Raw genomic sequence first — 12,858 nt, 5'->3', positions numbered from 1 at the left:
AAAAATTACAAAATAAACACAAAATTGTGATTATATATTTTTTTTAATATTTGTATTTATTTCTATAATATTTTATATTATTATACATTTTTAAATAAAAATAACATATAAAAAATAAAAAATAAATAAAAAAAAATAAAAAAATATTAATAAATCCGGCTCGCGAGCTGATGAACAACTAAAATCGGGCTCGAGCTCGGCTCGTCAGAAAGCTCGAGCTCGAGCTCGAGCTCGAAAACCTCGAGTCCGAGTTCGAGCTTTTTACGAGCCGGTTCGTCGAGCTCACGAGCCGGCTCGGCTCGTTTACCACCCCTAAACAGAACCACTCATTCTTCTCAGTTGATAGCGACGCTGTGCAGAACCACCGTCTCCACCGTCAGGCCCGGCCCGAACCCGAAAAGCACACCCCAGTTCAGCCCTTCTCCGGTGGTGCTCATCCCCTCCTTGGCGGATGACTTCCTCATTTCGTCGAGTATGAATAGTACGCACGCGCTCGACATGTTTCCGTACTCGCTCAGCACGTGCCTTGTCGATCGGAGTTTCTCCGGCTTCAGTGCTAGAGTTGACTCAACCTGGTCAAGAATCGCCGGACCGCCGGGATGGGCTATCCAGAAGACGGAGTTCCAGTCGGAGATTCCCAACGGATCAAACGCCTCCTTCAAGCTTTTTCCGATGTGCTTCGAAATCAGGCCTGGAACATCTTTCAGTAGGTGGAAAGTTAAACCCACTTCCCGGAGGTGACCGTCGATGGCGCCGTGGCTGTCCGGCAGAAGCGTCTGCGCCGCCGAGACGAGCTGGAACAGCGGCCTCTCAACTCCGACCACCGGGTCGGAGCCGACGATGACGGCGGCGGCGCCGTCACCGAACAGGGCCTGCCCCACGAGGCTGTCGAGGTGGCTGCCGTTGGGTCCCCGGAAAGTGACGGCGGTGATTTCAGAGCAAACAACCAAAACCCTAGCGCCGGCGTTGTTCTCTGCCAGATCCTTGGCCATGCGGAGTACAGTGCCGCCGGCGAAGCAGCCTTGCTGGTACATCATGAAACGTTTGACGGAGGGGCGGAGGCCGAGGAGCTTGGTCAACTGGTAGTCGCAGCCGGGCATATCAACGCCGCTGGTGGTGCAGAAAACGAGGTGGGTGATCTTTGACTTTGGTTGACCCCATTCTTTTATGGCCTTCTGTGCAGCTTCTTTCCCCAACTTCGGGACCTCCACCACAACTATGTCCTGACGCGCGTCTAGAGAGGGTGCCATGTACGCGCACATGTTTGGGTTCTCCTTCAGTATTTCTTCCGTCAAGTGCATGTACCGCTTCTTTATCTGCGATTTCTCGCCTGGAAATATTAAAAAAAAACAAAATTACTATTCATGCAAAAACTTTACTATTTTCGGTCAAGCGGCGGGAGACTCTTTCTCTCTCTAGAATGAAAATTAATAATAAAATAGAATATAAAAAAATCTTACACATGCGCTGAAATTTTTCCTTAAGATCGGTCATATGTTCGCTATCAGTGATGCGAAAATAGAAATCAGGGTACTCGCTCTGTTCGACGCAGTTCGCCGGAGTAGCGGTTCCGATGGCGAGGATGGTGGCGGGGCCCTCCGCCCGTTGAGCCCGGCGAATATCCTCAATGCTGGCGGCCATTTTCGCCGGAGAAAAGTAGGTTTTAATTTCAGCGGTGGTGGTGGCAAATTAAATTAAATATATTATTTGTTATGTAGTTGTTATAACTAGTAGAAATGGAGAGTGTATTTAGGGGTATATATATCTATGGAGTTAGTTAAGTTGGTAGCTGGAATATCAAACGGTGGAGGAACGCTCTCCGGTTAAGTAAAGCCGTAACTACGTGCGGTGGAGAATAGCTACCCACGTGGCACAAACCTCCAACGTGATTCCTTTTTTGTTTTTTTTAGCTACCTAATTTTTACATTATTAGATTGTTAAGGATTTAATGTTTAGTACATAGTCCAGAATTATTTTTATTTCCTTAAGTATTGAGAATGTTAGATTATTGGGAAATGTATATTATATTAGTAGTCACGGCCAAGAAAATTTGACATAAACTATATTATATAATTTTAATTTTATATATAAAAAATAAGAAACATTAGGAGAACCTAAGAAATTATAATGATATATTTGTAAAAAGAAGTTATATATATATATATATATATATATATATATATATATATATATATATATATATATATTTCGGAGCCACTTTTTGCGCGCTAATTACTTTCACGCTAAATCTCGGCTAGCACAATCCTAATCCATTACTTCTATATCTTTTCAATTGTTCTTATTATTTTTATCTCTTATCTTCCGGCATATTTTCTCTACTTTTTCTTTATTTCATTTATTTAATAATTGATTTTATATTATGAAAATTAAGTATATAGAAAAAATATTTCACAATCAGTTTGTATTTAATAATATTTAATAATCCGGTTAAGTAAAGCCCTAACTACGTGCGGTGGAGAAGAGCCACCCACGTGGCACAAACCTCCAACGTCATTCTTCTTTTTTTTTTTTCTTTTCTTTTTTTTTTCTCTTTTTTCTTTGCTACCTATTTTTTTACATTATTAGTTTTTAATATTCAGTATCAGTAGACAAGGCCAATAAAATTTAACATAAACTATATGATATAATATTAATTAAAATAAAAGATATGTATATTTTTGAGAGAATTGAAGTTATTATTCCCCATAATTTTCAATGAAACTTGATGGCTAGCTTAATAAAATCTAAAATATTATTTTAGGTTTATGGTACTAAACCTAAGTGGTAAAATAGGAAAATTACAAAAAAAATCCCTTGAATATAATTTAAGTTAAATTTTGAAAAATACCGCCACTTATATGTAATTCTCAAGGTCCACTGATTTTTTTTGTTTCCATCTTAGTACATCAATCCCCTTACAGTGTAATTTTCCAATTCCAACTATTATTTCTCGAAAAATGTGAATTTTTCCCTTGCAAACAGCATTTATTTATGCTAATTTTTAAAACACAAAAAATACTCTCAAATGGGTAATGGTGTACTAAAAAATTGTGAATGTTTTATTTAAGAAATAAAGATTCCGCATAAAATGCAAAATTTTGTCTATTAAAAGTAGCATAAAGAAATATCACGTCTATAGGGATAGAATCGGCAATTCTCGAAAATATTATTTTGAATAAAAAAAGATTCCATGAAAAAAAATACACTGTAGGGTAACATATATGTGTGATTATATTTTAATTTAATCTAAATTTCATGGATTTCCATAATTTACCCTAGTTAAATATCACGTCATAATATTTTATTTTTATTTTTCCTAAATTTGCATATTCAGTAAAAAAATGCATTAAATAATGTCACCGTAAAACGAAGAAGAGGTAGTTGGTATGAGAGATATACGTTTGGCCACGTAGCACGTATATATTCATATCCATTTCTTTAGCATGACATTTATTTATTCATTTCACGCTTTTTTCTTTGTCTTTTGCATTCAAAGTACTGTAATGTAATAAAAATATATTTTATTACAGAAAATAATTATGTAATAACTTTTCAAATAAGGTTCTTAATTTTGAAAATAATCAAAGCTAAGAAAAATATATACATAATTACTTAATTCAAACCCACAATTAATAACTCATATTTCACTCCTTTTTAATATGAAAACAAATATAAGTATCCAATAAATATTTTTATGTTTGTAAATAAACTAGTAAAGACATATTTAACCATGCTTGGAATTTTGGGTACCCATATAAACAAGAAAAAATAGATAAAATAAAGTACAATAATCCTAATTGATTCAATAGTACATATAAAGGAGTGTTCATTCAGCCAGTAAACTGACTGAATCGAATCGAATCGAAAATTTGGTACGTGCCAAATATCGAATCGAAAATTCGATACGTGCCAAATTTGGTTCAATATGTGGTAAATATTTTTTAAAATTTCGGTATTCAGCACGGTATGTCGCATTGATGTCCGATATACAGTACCGTATCGAATACCGAAATATTAAGTAAATATGTATTTTTTTTTATTTTTTTTAAATTATCTAAGGTTATACCAAATATTAAATACTTTTAGATTGATATTTTTTCCCATTATTTACAAATTAGCCTCTATTGACAACTACCATTTGTTTGTAGAGCCGGTTATTGAAATTTGAATGTCAAATTCAAGAATTAATTAGTTTAAATATGTTTTTTTTAATATTAAAATAGGACTTTCTGTTTTATCCGTACTTAACCGAAAAAACCGAATTAATTCGGTAAAACTCCGCACCAACCAAAGAGTTCGGTACGGTAAACGGTACAAATATTTGAATTATCGAAATACCGAAATTTCATAACAGTTCGACAGTATTACGGAAAGAACATCCCTATATACATCAACATAACTAAGAAAAAAAATGAATCTACTTTGATGTTTAGCCTATTTAGGGGTAGAATTAGGCAATTAGCACGACTAATTAGTGAATTATTAATAATAATTAATACATGCCATTACTTGTGCTGCAGAAATTCCTCCCATTTATTGACTATATCATCAATCGATATTAAAATAGTTGTCACACAAGGTGCCAAGTATTGAATAAAATCATCATTTGTGCCACAAAAATTCAGATTCATGTATAATTTATTCCTTTTGTAGCTGCAATTATTTAAACGGGTATGGGTTCAATAACGTGACCTAGGGGTGCAAGTTGGAACGGAAATTCCGATTTCCGCCGGTTCCGATCCGAAAAGTTCCGATTTTGGAACAACTTTTTTCATTTCGATTTCCGAAATTCCGATTTCCGATTTTTTTGGAATGGAATTGGAATTATATAAAAAAAAATGGAATTTCCGATTTCCGATCCGATTATTTCCGAAATTAATTCCGAAAAAATTCCGATTTTTTCCCGAAAAAAACCGATTTTTTTCCAGAAAATACATCTTTGAGTAATATATATATATATATATATATATATATATATATATATATATATATATATATATATATATATATATATATATATATATATATATATATATATATATATATATATATTGATCCGCTCCAAAAACAACGTGGCTGAAGGCCTTCCCTGCTATGGCGATGAACCTGCAAAGAAAGGGAAACCGGACTGATGCCGGAGTTAGCACTCCGACGATCAAGTCAGTATATGTAGCAGTGTTTTTGTGGGATGTATCGTATTATATTTATGATATGACTTATTTAATACCCATAAAAAACCTCCTTTCCATTTGGGCCTCTAACCCCTTTTATAGTGTTTTGGCGGGATTGCTCCCCAGCTTCCTCGGACCCTGACTCGGAGGACCTGCTTTCGGCGGGGTTTCCCCTTTTCGGCCGGTCGGCCCGGGCCATCATGGACTCCCTATTCCATAGGTATCATTATACCCACAAGTCTATCCCCGTGTACTTCCCGGCCGCACATGGTCATTCGATCATTAAATGCTCTTGTCAGAGCATTTAATGGGCCTCTGGGTAAACCTGTCAGGGCATTTATTGCCCCTCCTTTTACCTATTCTATCCCGACTTCTTCCTCCTAGGTCGGGGCCGCGAGCACCTCTTTCCTGTCGAGTCCTCGTATCAGCGTAACCCTTTCCTCCTTTTTGGGCTCCGCATTCCATCTTGGGCTCTTCCCTTTTCCGTGGGCCGGTTAGGTGCCCCTTGGACTATTTCTGTGGGCTGGGGTATTTGGGCCTTGCACCTCTGGCCCCGATCCGGATCAACTAGTCCCCCACTCCGAGTCCTATATCCACGCCCGTGCTTAGGTTTTAGGGCTCGGAGTACTCTATGTTTTCGCACCTGTCTCAATCCGGTCGCACGTCTCTTCGTCTGCCTTGTTGGGTCGGGCGGCGTTCTATTTTCCCCTTGGTGCGTGTCCCTATGCAGCCGTCAGCTATGCGGGGACTCCTCGTTTCCTGTGCCTCTTTATGAGGGCTGTCTTTTCGACTGCCATGGGGGTCCCTCCTTATTTTTATTTAAAAATCTCCTCTTCTGCCACTTTCTCCTTCCTCACGCCCTCTTTACTTTTCCTCCTATTTCCTCCTTGCTAGTGTGCCCCCCGTTCCCCAGGTACTTTCTGCTTTCCCCTCTTTTCTGTTATTTGCTTACCCGTCTTTCCTGCCCTCGGCAATGGTTTCCCATAGTACCTCTACTTCTTCTTCGGAAAGGACCGCCCCCGTCCCTGCTCCTGTGCAGCCTGCTCGGAGGGCCGGAAGGCGTCCGAAGCCGAAGAAGAAGGGAGCCTCTTCTCCTTCTTCTCCTCAAACCAGCAAAAAGAAATCCGTAGAGAAACCCACTCATTCCTTAGTGGATAAATTTGACATTGAGGCCCTCTACGCCACCCAGGGTGTGGATTCTTCCTTCCACCTTCTGGTCCCTTCTCGTTCTCAATCCTCTTCTAATCCTCCCCCGGGTTACCTCACCTGGTACCTTGACCAGTTCAAAGCTGGCCTTACTCTTCCCCTGCATCCCTTTTTCCTTGACGTGGGTCGTCTATATAAGATTCCCCTCCAGCTCTTCCACCCTAACGCCATCAAATTCATGTCATGTTTCTACATAGTTTGCGTCGGTACGGGCGTAGACCCTCGGCCGGAACTGTTTTTTACCCTCTTCACCCATAACCGGTCCCCGTCCGGCTACTATCACTTGTCCTCGCGCATCGGTCGCCTTTTTGCCGGACTGGTGACGAAGATTGATTCCTGGCAACGGCGCTTCTTCTTTGTCCGCCCGCCTTCAGCTTGGCCTTTTGACCCCACTCCCCCTCCTAAGTCTCCCAAGCGCGTCACCCTCAGTGTGGACTTCGAGGACGAGATCGCAGGCCTATTGGCCCGCGTCCGTCCCCGCGCTTGGAATGTAGAAAAAATCATTAGTAGCCTTCCCCTTTTTTCTTGTGCCGGTTTGTGGCAGATACCCTCCTTCGATCGCCGTCCTTGGGGTATACCTACTTTATTTTCTCTCTCGCCCGGGTTTCAGATGTTACTCGGGTGGTTACATATGTGTTTGTTTTTTTTTTTTTTTTTTTTTTTTTTTTTTTAGGCATTTTGCCTTTTCTTGATGTGCGTCCTGACCCCTTTTGTTTGTATTTTTCTTCAGCTGAGATGATGATCGACATGCTTCTGGAACTGGCCGAAGCAGAGAAGAAAGATGCCGGGACATCAGCCCCGGAGGTCGCAACCGGGGTTGTGACCGAAGCTTCCTCCCGGGGGCTCGAGCTACCTTCGCACAGCTCCAGCTCTCCCATTCGCCCTTTGTGACGAGCACCGCGTTTGACAGCCAGGTCGGGAATCTTATTTCTTTAATATGCCCGGCCTCTAGTAATTTCCGCACCTCTCCTTCGATAATTTTGTCCTTTTCTGGCCCAAAATGTCTCCTTTTTTGCTTGACTGGATTTGCCTCTGGCCTCAGGTTTAGCTCGTGGACCACCACCGTGGGGTCGATCCCTTACAGATCTTTAGGGGACCATGCAAACACGTCCTGATTTAGGCGCAAAAAGGTTGATAGTTCCTCTGCCATGTCCGCGCTCAACGCGGTTCCTATTTTGGTAGTCCGGGTCGGGTCGCTTAGGTCGAGCTGGATCACCTTCAGCTCCTCCATTGGCTGGACATGAGCCTCCTCTTTTTCCTCCGGGTCCACCCGAGGCCTTTTCTCCTCCGTTCTTCCGATATCATCGCACCCATGCCGCGTGGCTCCTTTATCCCAGGCCACGGGGTTGATGCGTCGTTGTCCCCTGAGGGCCTGGTTGTAGCATCTCCTGGACGTCTCCTGATCTCCTCGTACTTCCCCGACTCGATCAAGGACATGGAACTTCATTTTCATGTGAAATGTGGACACGACGGCCTCAAATGCATTCATTGAGGGTCGCCCCATTATCATATTGTAGGAAGACGGGGCATCGATAATTAGGAACCTTACCGCTCGCGTCGCTTTTAAGGGGTCGGTTCCTAATGACACCGGGAGAGTAACCTCACCCATCGGTTGTACCACCTCCCCTGCAAATCCTATAAGGGCCGTATCCACTCTCCGTACTTCGAAGTTCAGCCGCATTTGTTTAAAGCATTCGTAATATATTATGTCCGCCGAGCTGCCTGTGTCTACCAGTATCCTTGCTACATCGTAGTTTGCTACCATGGCCGTGATTACTAGGGCGTCGTTGTGTGGCTGTTGTATCCCTGTCTCATCTTCTATCCCAAAGGTGATAGGTGGGGCGATGGATACCCTATACATCATCGCGAGCTCCCCTCTTAACTCCTGCAGCTCTCGTAAGTGGGCCCTTCGAGACCGATTCGAGTCCCCACCCATAGGGCCCCCGAATATGGTGTGAATGTAATTGTTGGGAGGCTGAGGGTCGGTGTCCTTCCCCGGCCTGCCTGGAATCTGTGCACTGCCCTTTCCTCCCTTCAGTGGGTATTTGGCAGTGGCTCCCGGACTATTCTCAACGAACTCCGAGAGATTCTTCATCCTGATCAGTCTCTCGATTTCATCCCTTAGGTGTTGACATTCGTCGGTAGAGTGTCCATGCTCATTGTGGAAACGGCAATAAGGTCCAGCACTAGCGGGCTTCTTTGGGACTTCTGAATAGGTACGCGGCCACTTGAGTTTTGGATGATTCACAATGGCCGTCAAGATCTCTGATGGGGCGGTGCTCAAGGGGGCGTAATTCTCAAAACGGGGTCCTGCGCGCCGTTCCGCACCCACCTCCTTGCGTGGGAACAGCTCTTGCTTCCTCACCTCCACTCGGCTCTTATCTCTGCGTTTGTCGCTCTCTCTCCGTCCGGGACCCCCGGTCGCCTCACTTGTCGGGACCGGCTCGAAGGTCCGGCTCCGACGCGCTTCCTCTGCATTGATATATTCACTAGGCCAAAACACAAGACTGGCGACGAAAATTCGCGACGAATTTTACCTCCTAGCGACGTTTTATCACAGTTAGCGACGTTTTATTTTCGTCGCCAAATCAGTCCAAAATCGACGCCAAATACCCCGTCGCAAAGTCAGCGACGAAAATACAATTGCGTCGCCAAATTTGGCGACGAAAAACACACTTCGTCGCTAAAACCGTATTTTCTGAAAAAAAATATTTATTTATTTTTCGCGACGGATAATAAAAATTCGTCGCAAGTTGTTGCTACGAAATTCGTTGCTTGTGAGGATTTTGTTTTCGTCGCAAACGTTTTTTTTTAATTAGTTTATTTATTTTACAAATTTTCTATTACAAAATAAAATCAGCTGTTAAAAAAAATAAAAAAAAAAAAACCAAAACCATATTTACTCAAAAATATTAAAAACCACGATTACCAATTAAAAATCAAAATACAACACAAACATCAATTCAAAAATTACATAAAAACTTGAAACCATAAATGTATTAGTTGAAGAGGCACACTAATTTCATCTCGTGTTTGTACTCCACTATTAAAACGCTCGAGCAAGGAGTTCAAAATACCTCGGGTTTCTTGCAATTGCTCTTCTAATCGATCAACTTTTTCATCTTTAACTTTATTTTGTTCTTGCATTGTTTCTCGGGTTTCCTGCAATTGTTGTAAGGACTCAAATCTCAATTTAACTTAATTGAAACTTAATGACTCAATTGAACTTTTGAAACTTACCCAAACTAGAAATTGATTGAAATGAAGCTCTGGTTCTTCTTCTCTTCCATGTGGGAGTTTCTCCCCCACTATTTTTTTCTTGACTAACAATACCCTTTGAAGGGTAACCTCTCCCCATGTGCATCAAAATTCCTGGAGACAAATGGAAAGAAAGAAGGGGCCCAGCGGCGATGGAATTGAATTTCGTAAGCCTATCATACTTTAACTAAATCGGACACAAACTATAGCACAAATCAGAGCTGTTGTCGATTATTTTTATTTTAACAGTTTAACCTTTTCTTCTAGTCGAACACAAATACGAGTTTGAGCCAAGTATATAAGCATTTCCAGAACACAAATACGAGTTTAAGTTTATTCCGTACTGTTAACAAAGTGAGTTTCAATAATCGTTCGAAAGTCCGTAGTTTAATTTTTTCTTGAATTATCGAATGTTATGGAATATAACATTCGATAATTAAGGATTAGCAAACAGTATATATCTTGTTTTGACCAAATTTTGTAGTAGAAGACTTCTTTAGGGAAACGCCAATAAGTTCGAAAATGATCTTCGAATGTGGGGAATCCAATCATAAAAAAAGGCAATAAGTTTCTCACTGTCACCCGAAAATAATTTGAAGCAACTTTTCCTTGTTAAATAAGTCCAAGTGTTGGGCCGAAAAAAATGTCAAACAACAATCTAAAGCCAATCAATTCACATTCAAAGAAAAATGAACATTTCAGAGAGATTAATTGCAATTCACACATTAACCAAAACAACTGCAGCAAAACAATGGAATACGGGTAATAAGTAAAATAGAAAAAACCTTACCCAAAGGGAAAAGTTCAGCAAAACCACCAATTCCAGGAGCCATCTTTGCTATTCTCCTAACAAGTTCTGAACCAGCATCAATGTCAACACCCGCATCCTTGTACGTAAGTACCTCACCTTTTTCTCCACCAGAAGAAACGTAAGTGTAGGCACCTGCAAATTAGAAAATGGAATCAAACTCGCTATTCCTGAAGAAAAAAAGAGGGGAATTAGGGTTCGGAGGAAGAAAAAAGCAATACCCACCACTCAATCCGAAACCTTAAAAATAACGGATTTTTCTAAATGTCGTTTACGGAGAGGGCTGACGGCGACAGCGGCAAGGGCTGGCGGGAGACTTCTACGGCGGAGGGCTTACGGGATCGGCGACGATTACGGTTCACGGAGGAGGGCTAACGCCGGTGGGCTGACAGGGAACGGCGGGCAGCGGACGGCAGGCAGCGGGCGGCAGGCAGCGGGCGGCGGGCAGCAGGCGGCGGTGGGCTGATCGGAGAAGGAGAGAGAGAGAGAGAGAAATTTTAAAGAGAGAAGGAGAGAGAGGGAGAAAAATGTTAGAGAGAGAAGAGAGAGACATCAAAGTAAACGAATTAGGGTCTGTGCAGAATAATTAATCTAAAATTTGCGACGTTTCTACATTAACGTCGCAAGATAATAATTTTTTAAAAGGAACCCTAGCGACGTATACAGATTTACGTCGCCACCAAATTCAGGAAAAAAGAACCATGGCGACGTATTATACATTTTCGTCGCGAGTTTTCAAATATAAAATTGCAAAATTTGTAAATCGTGCGACGAAAGTCCTGTTTCGTCGCAACAAAAATATCTTTTTTTTTTTTTTTAATACGTGCGACGTTTTTATATGTTGCGTCGCGATCTAGAGACGATTATCCAAATCGTCGCGAGGGTTTTTAACAAAACCGGGGTTAGCGACCATTTTAACTCATAAACATCGCAAACATGCTACGAACATAAAAACGTCGCTAAAAAAAACGTCGCCAGTCTTGCATTTTGGCCTAGTGATTTTTCAGCTCTCCGGAGTAGGTCGTTGAAGGAAACGGGCGCTTTTTTGGAGAGGGAATCGAAGAACTCTCCCATTTGCAGGCCCTGGGCCAGGGCGTTGATGAGGACCTCCTCGCTGGTGACAGGCACTTCAAGGGTCGCCGCATTAAACCTCTGCACATAGCTCCTCAAAGGTTCGCTGTCTCTCTGCCGCACGGCGAACAGGGTGAGTGTGCTTCTTTTCTGTTTCTTGGAGCTGGCGAAGTGGTTCAAGAACAGCTCGCTGAACTGGGTGAAGCCGTCCACCGAGCTTCGGGGCAACTGGCCGAACCACCTTTGGGCGGGACCCGCTAGGGTAGTCGCGAAGACCCTGCACTTTACTCCATCCGTTAGCTTATGAAGGGAGGCGGACGTGACAAAGCGGGACAGGTGCTCCCAAGGGTCCGTGGTCCCCGTGTATTCATACGTGACGGGCCGATAAGTGGCAGGCAGCTCGCCATATTGCAGCCTTGCCGTGAAGGGGGTTCCCGCCATTCCCTCGCTTTCTGACGGCGGCGGCATTTGGAGCTCATCACCCTCCATCGACCTCCCGGATTGTGCATCCGACTTTCGTTTTTCCCCGGTGGCGCCTCCTCCGCCTTCGGAGGGCCTGCCCTGGGCTGCAGCCGAGATTAATGCTTGGAGGTGCTCTACCGTAAGGGTTATGGTGGTGCCTGCTCCTTCCAATGAAGAACCGGCGATACCTGGGGTGGGCTCCTCCGGCGATCCTCCCGCCGGGGCTCCGCGACTGCTGACGGGCTCCGGGAGGGGAGTCACTTCCCCTTCTAATAGATTTGATAAATTACGAGCAACTTCCTGGGTTGACGCCATAGGAAGTGTCGGTGTGCTTTTAGTTGCGTGATTCCCACAGACGGCGCCAATTGATCCGCTCCAAAAACGACGTGGCTGAAGGCCTTCCCTGCTATGGCGATGAACCTGCAAAGAAAGGGAAACCGGACTGATGCCGGAGTTAGCACTCCGACGATCAAGTCAGTATATGTAGCAGTGTTTTTGTGGGATGTATCGTATTATATTTATGATATGACTTATTTAATACCCATAAAAAACCTCCTTTCCATTTGGGCCTCTAACCCCTTTTATAGTGTTTTGGCGGGATTGCTCCCCAGCTTCCTCGGACCCTGACTCGGAGGACCTGCTTTCGGCGGGGTTTCCCCTTTTCGGCCGGTCGGCCCGGGCCATCATGGACTCCCTATTCCATAGGTATCATTATACCCACAAGTCTATCCCCGTATACTTCCCGGCCGCACATGGTCATTCGATCATTAAATGCTCTTGTCAGAGCATTTAATGGGCCTCTGGGTAAACCTGTCAGGGCATTTATTGCCCCTCCTTTTACCTATTCTATCCCGACTTCTTCCTCCTAGGTCGGGGCCGCGA

The 12,858-nt window shown here is 42.9% G+C and overlaps 1 protein-coding gene and 1 long non-coding RNA gene across 2 annotated transcripts; both read right to left on the bottom strand.

Moving 5' to 3' along the window:
• Positions 1 to 310: 310 nt before the first annotated feature.
• Positions 311 to 1,736, bottom strand: LOC148769003 (chalcone synthase). The gene is made up of 2 exons (XM_088820770.1): positions 1,461 to 1,736; positions 311 to 1,330 (listed from the first exon to the last, which is right to left on the bottom strand). The coding sequence occupies exons 1-2, from the start codon at positions 1,639 to 1,641 to the stop codon at positions 336 to 338; spliced, it is 1,176 nt and encodes a 391-aa protein (XP_088676896.1). The 5' UTR covers positions 1,642 to 1,736; the 3' UTR covers positions 311 to 335.
• Positions 1,737 to 9,273: 7,537 nt separating this feature from the next.
• LOC148769002 (uncharacterized) lies at positions 9,274 to 10,997 on the bottom strand. The gene is made up of 4 exons (XR_016031994.1): positions 10,669 to 10,997; positions 10,426 to 10,578; positions 9,618 to 9,749; positions 9,274 to 9,539 (listed from the first exon to the last, which is right to left on the bottom strand). It is a non-coding gene; the product is annotated as an uncharacterized LOC148769002 (long non-coding RNA).
• Positions 10,998 to 12,858: the final 1,861 nt, after the last annotated feature.

The sequence above is a fragment of the Erythranthe guttata genome, chromosome 7 (genome assembly GCF_056151865.1).
Source record: "Erythranthe guttata isolate IM_541 chromosome 7, IM_541, whole genome shotgun sequence".
NCBI lineage: Eukaryota > Viridiplantae > Streptophyta > Magnoliopsida > Lamiales > Phrymaceae > Erythranthe > Erythranthe guttata.
The sequence above is the reverse complement of the archived record's forward strand: the minus strand, read 5'-3'. Positions and strand labels throughout refer to the sequence as shown.

Bases quoted from the DNA above. Each gene is read 5' to 3' on its own strand.
- LOC148769003 (XM_088820770.1), bottom strand. From the start codon at position 1,641: ATGGCCGCCAGCATTGAGGATATTCGCCGGGCTCAACGGGCGGAGGGC. The intron at 1,331-1,460 runs GTAAGATTTTTT...TAATATTTCCAG, and splicing joins GGAAAAATTTCAGCGCATGT to GCGAGAAATCGCAGATAAAG.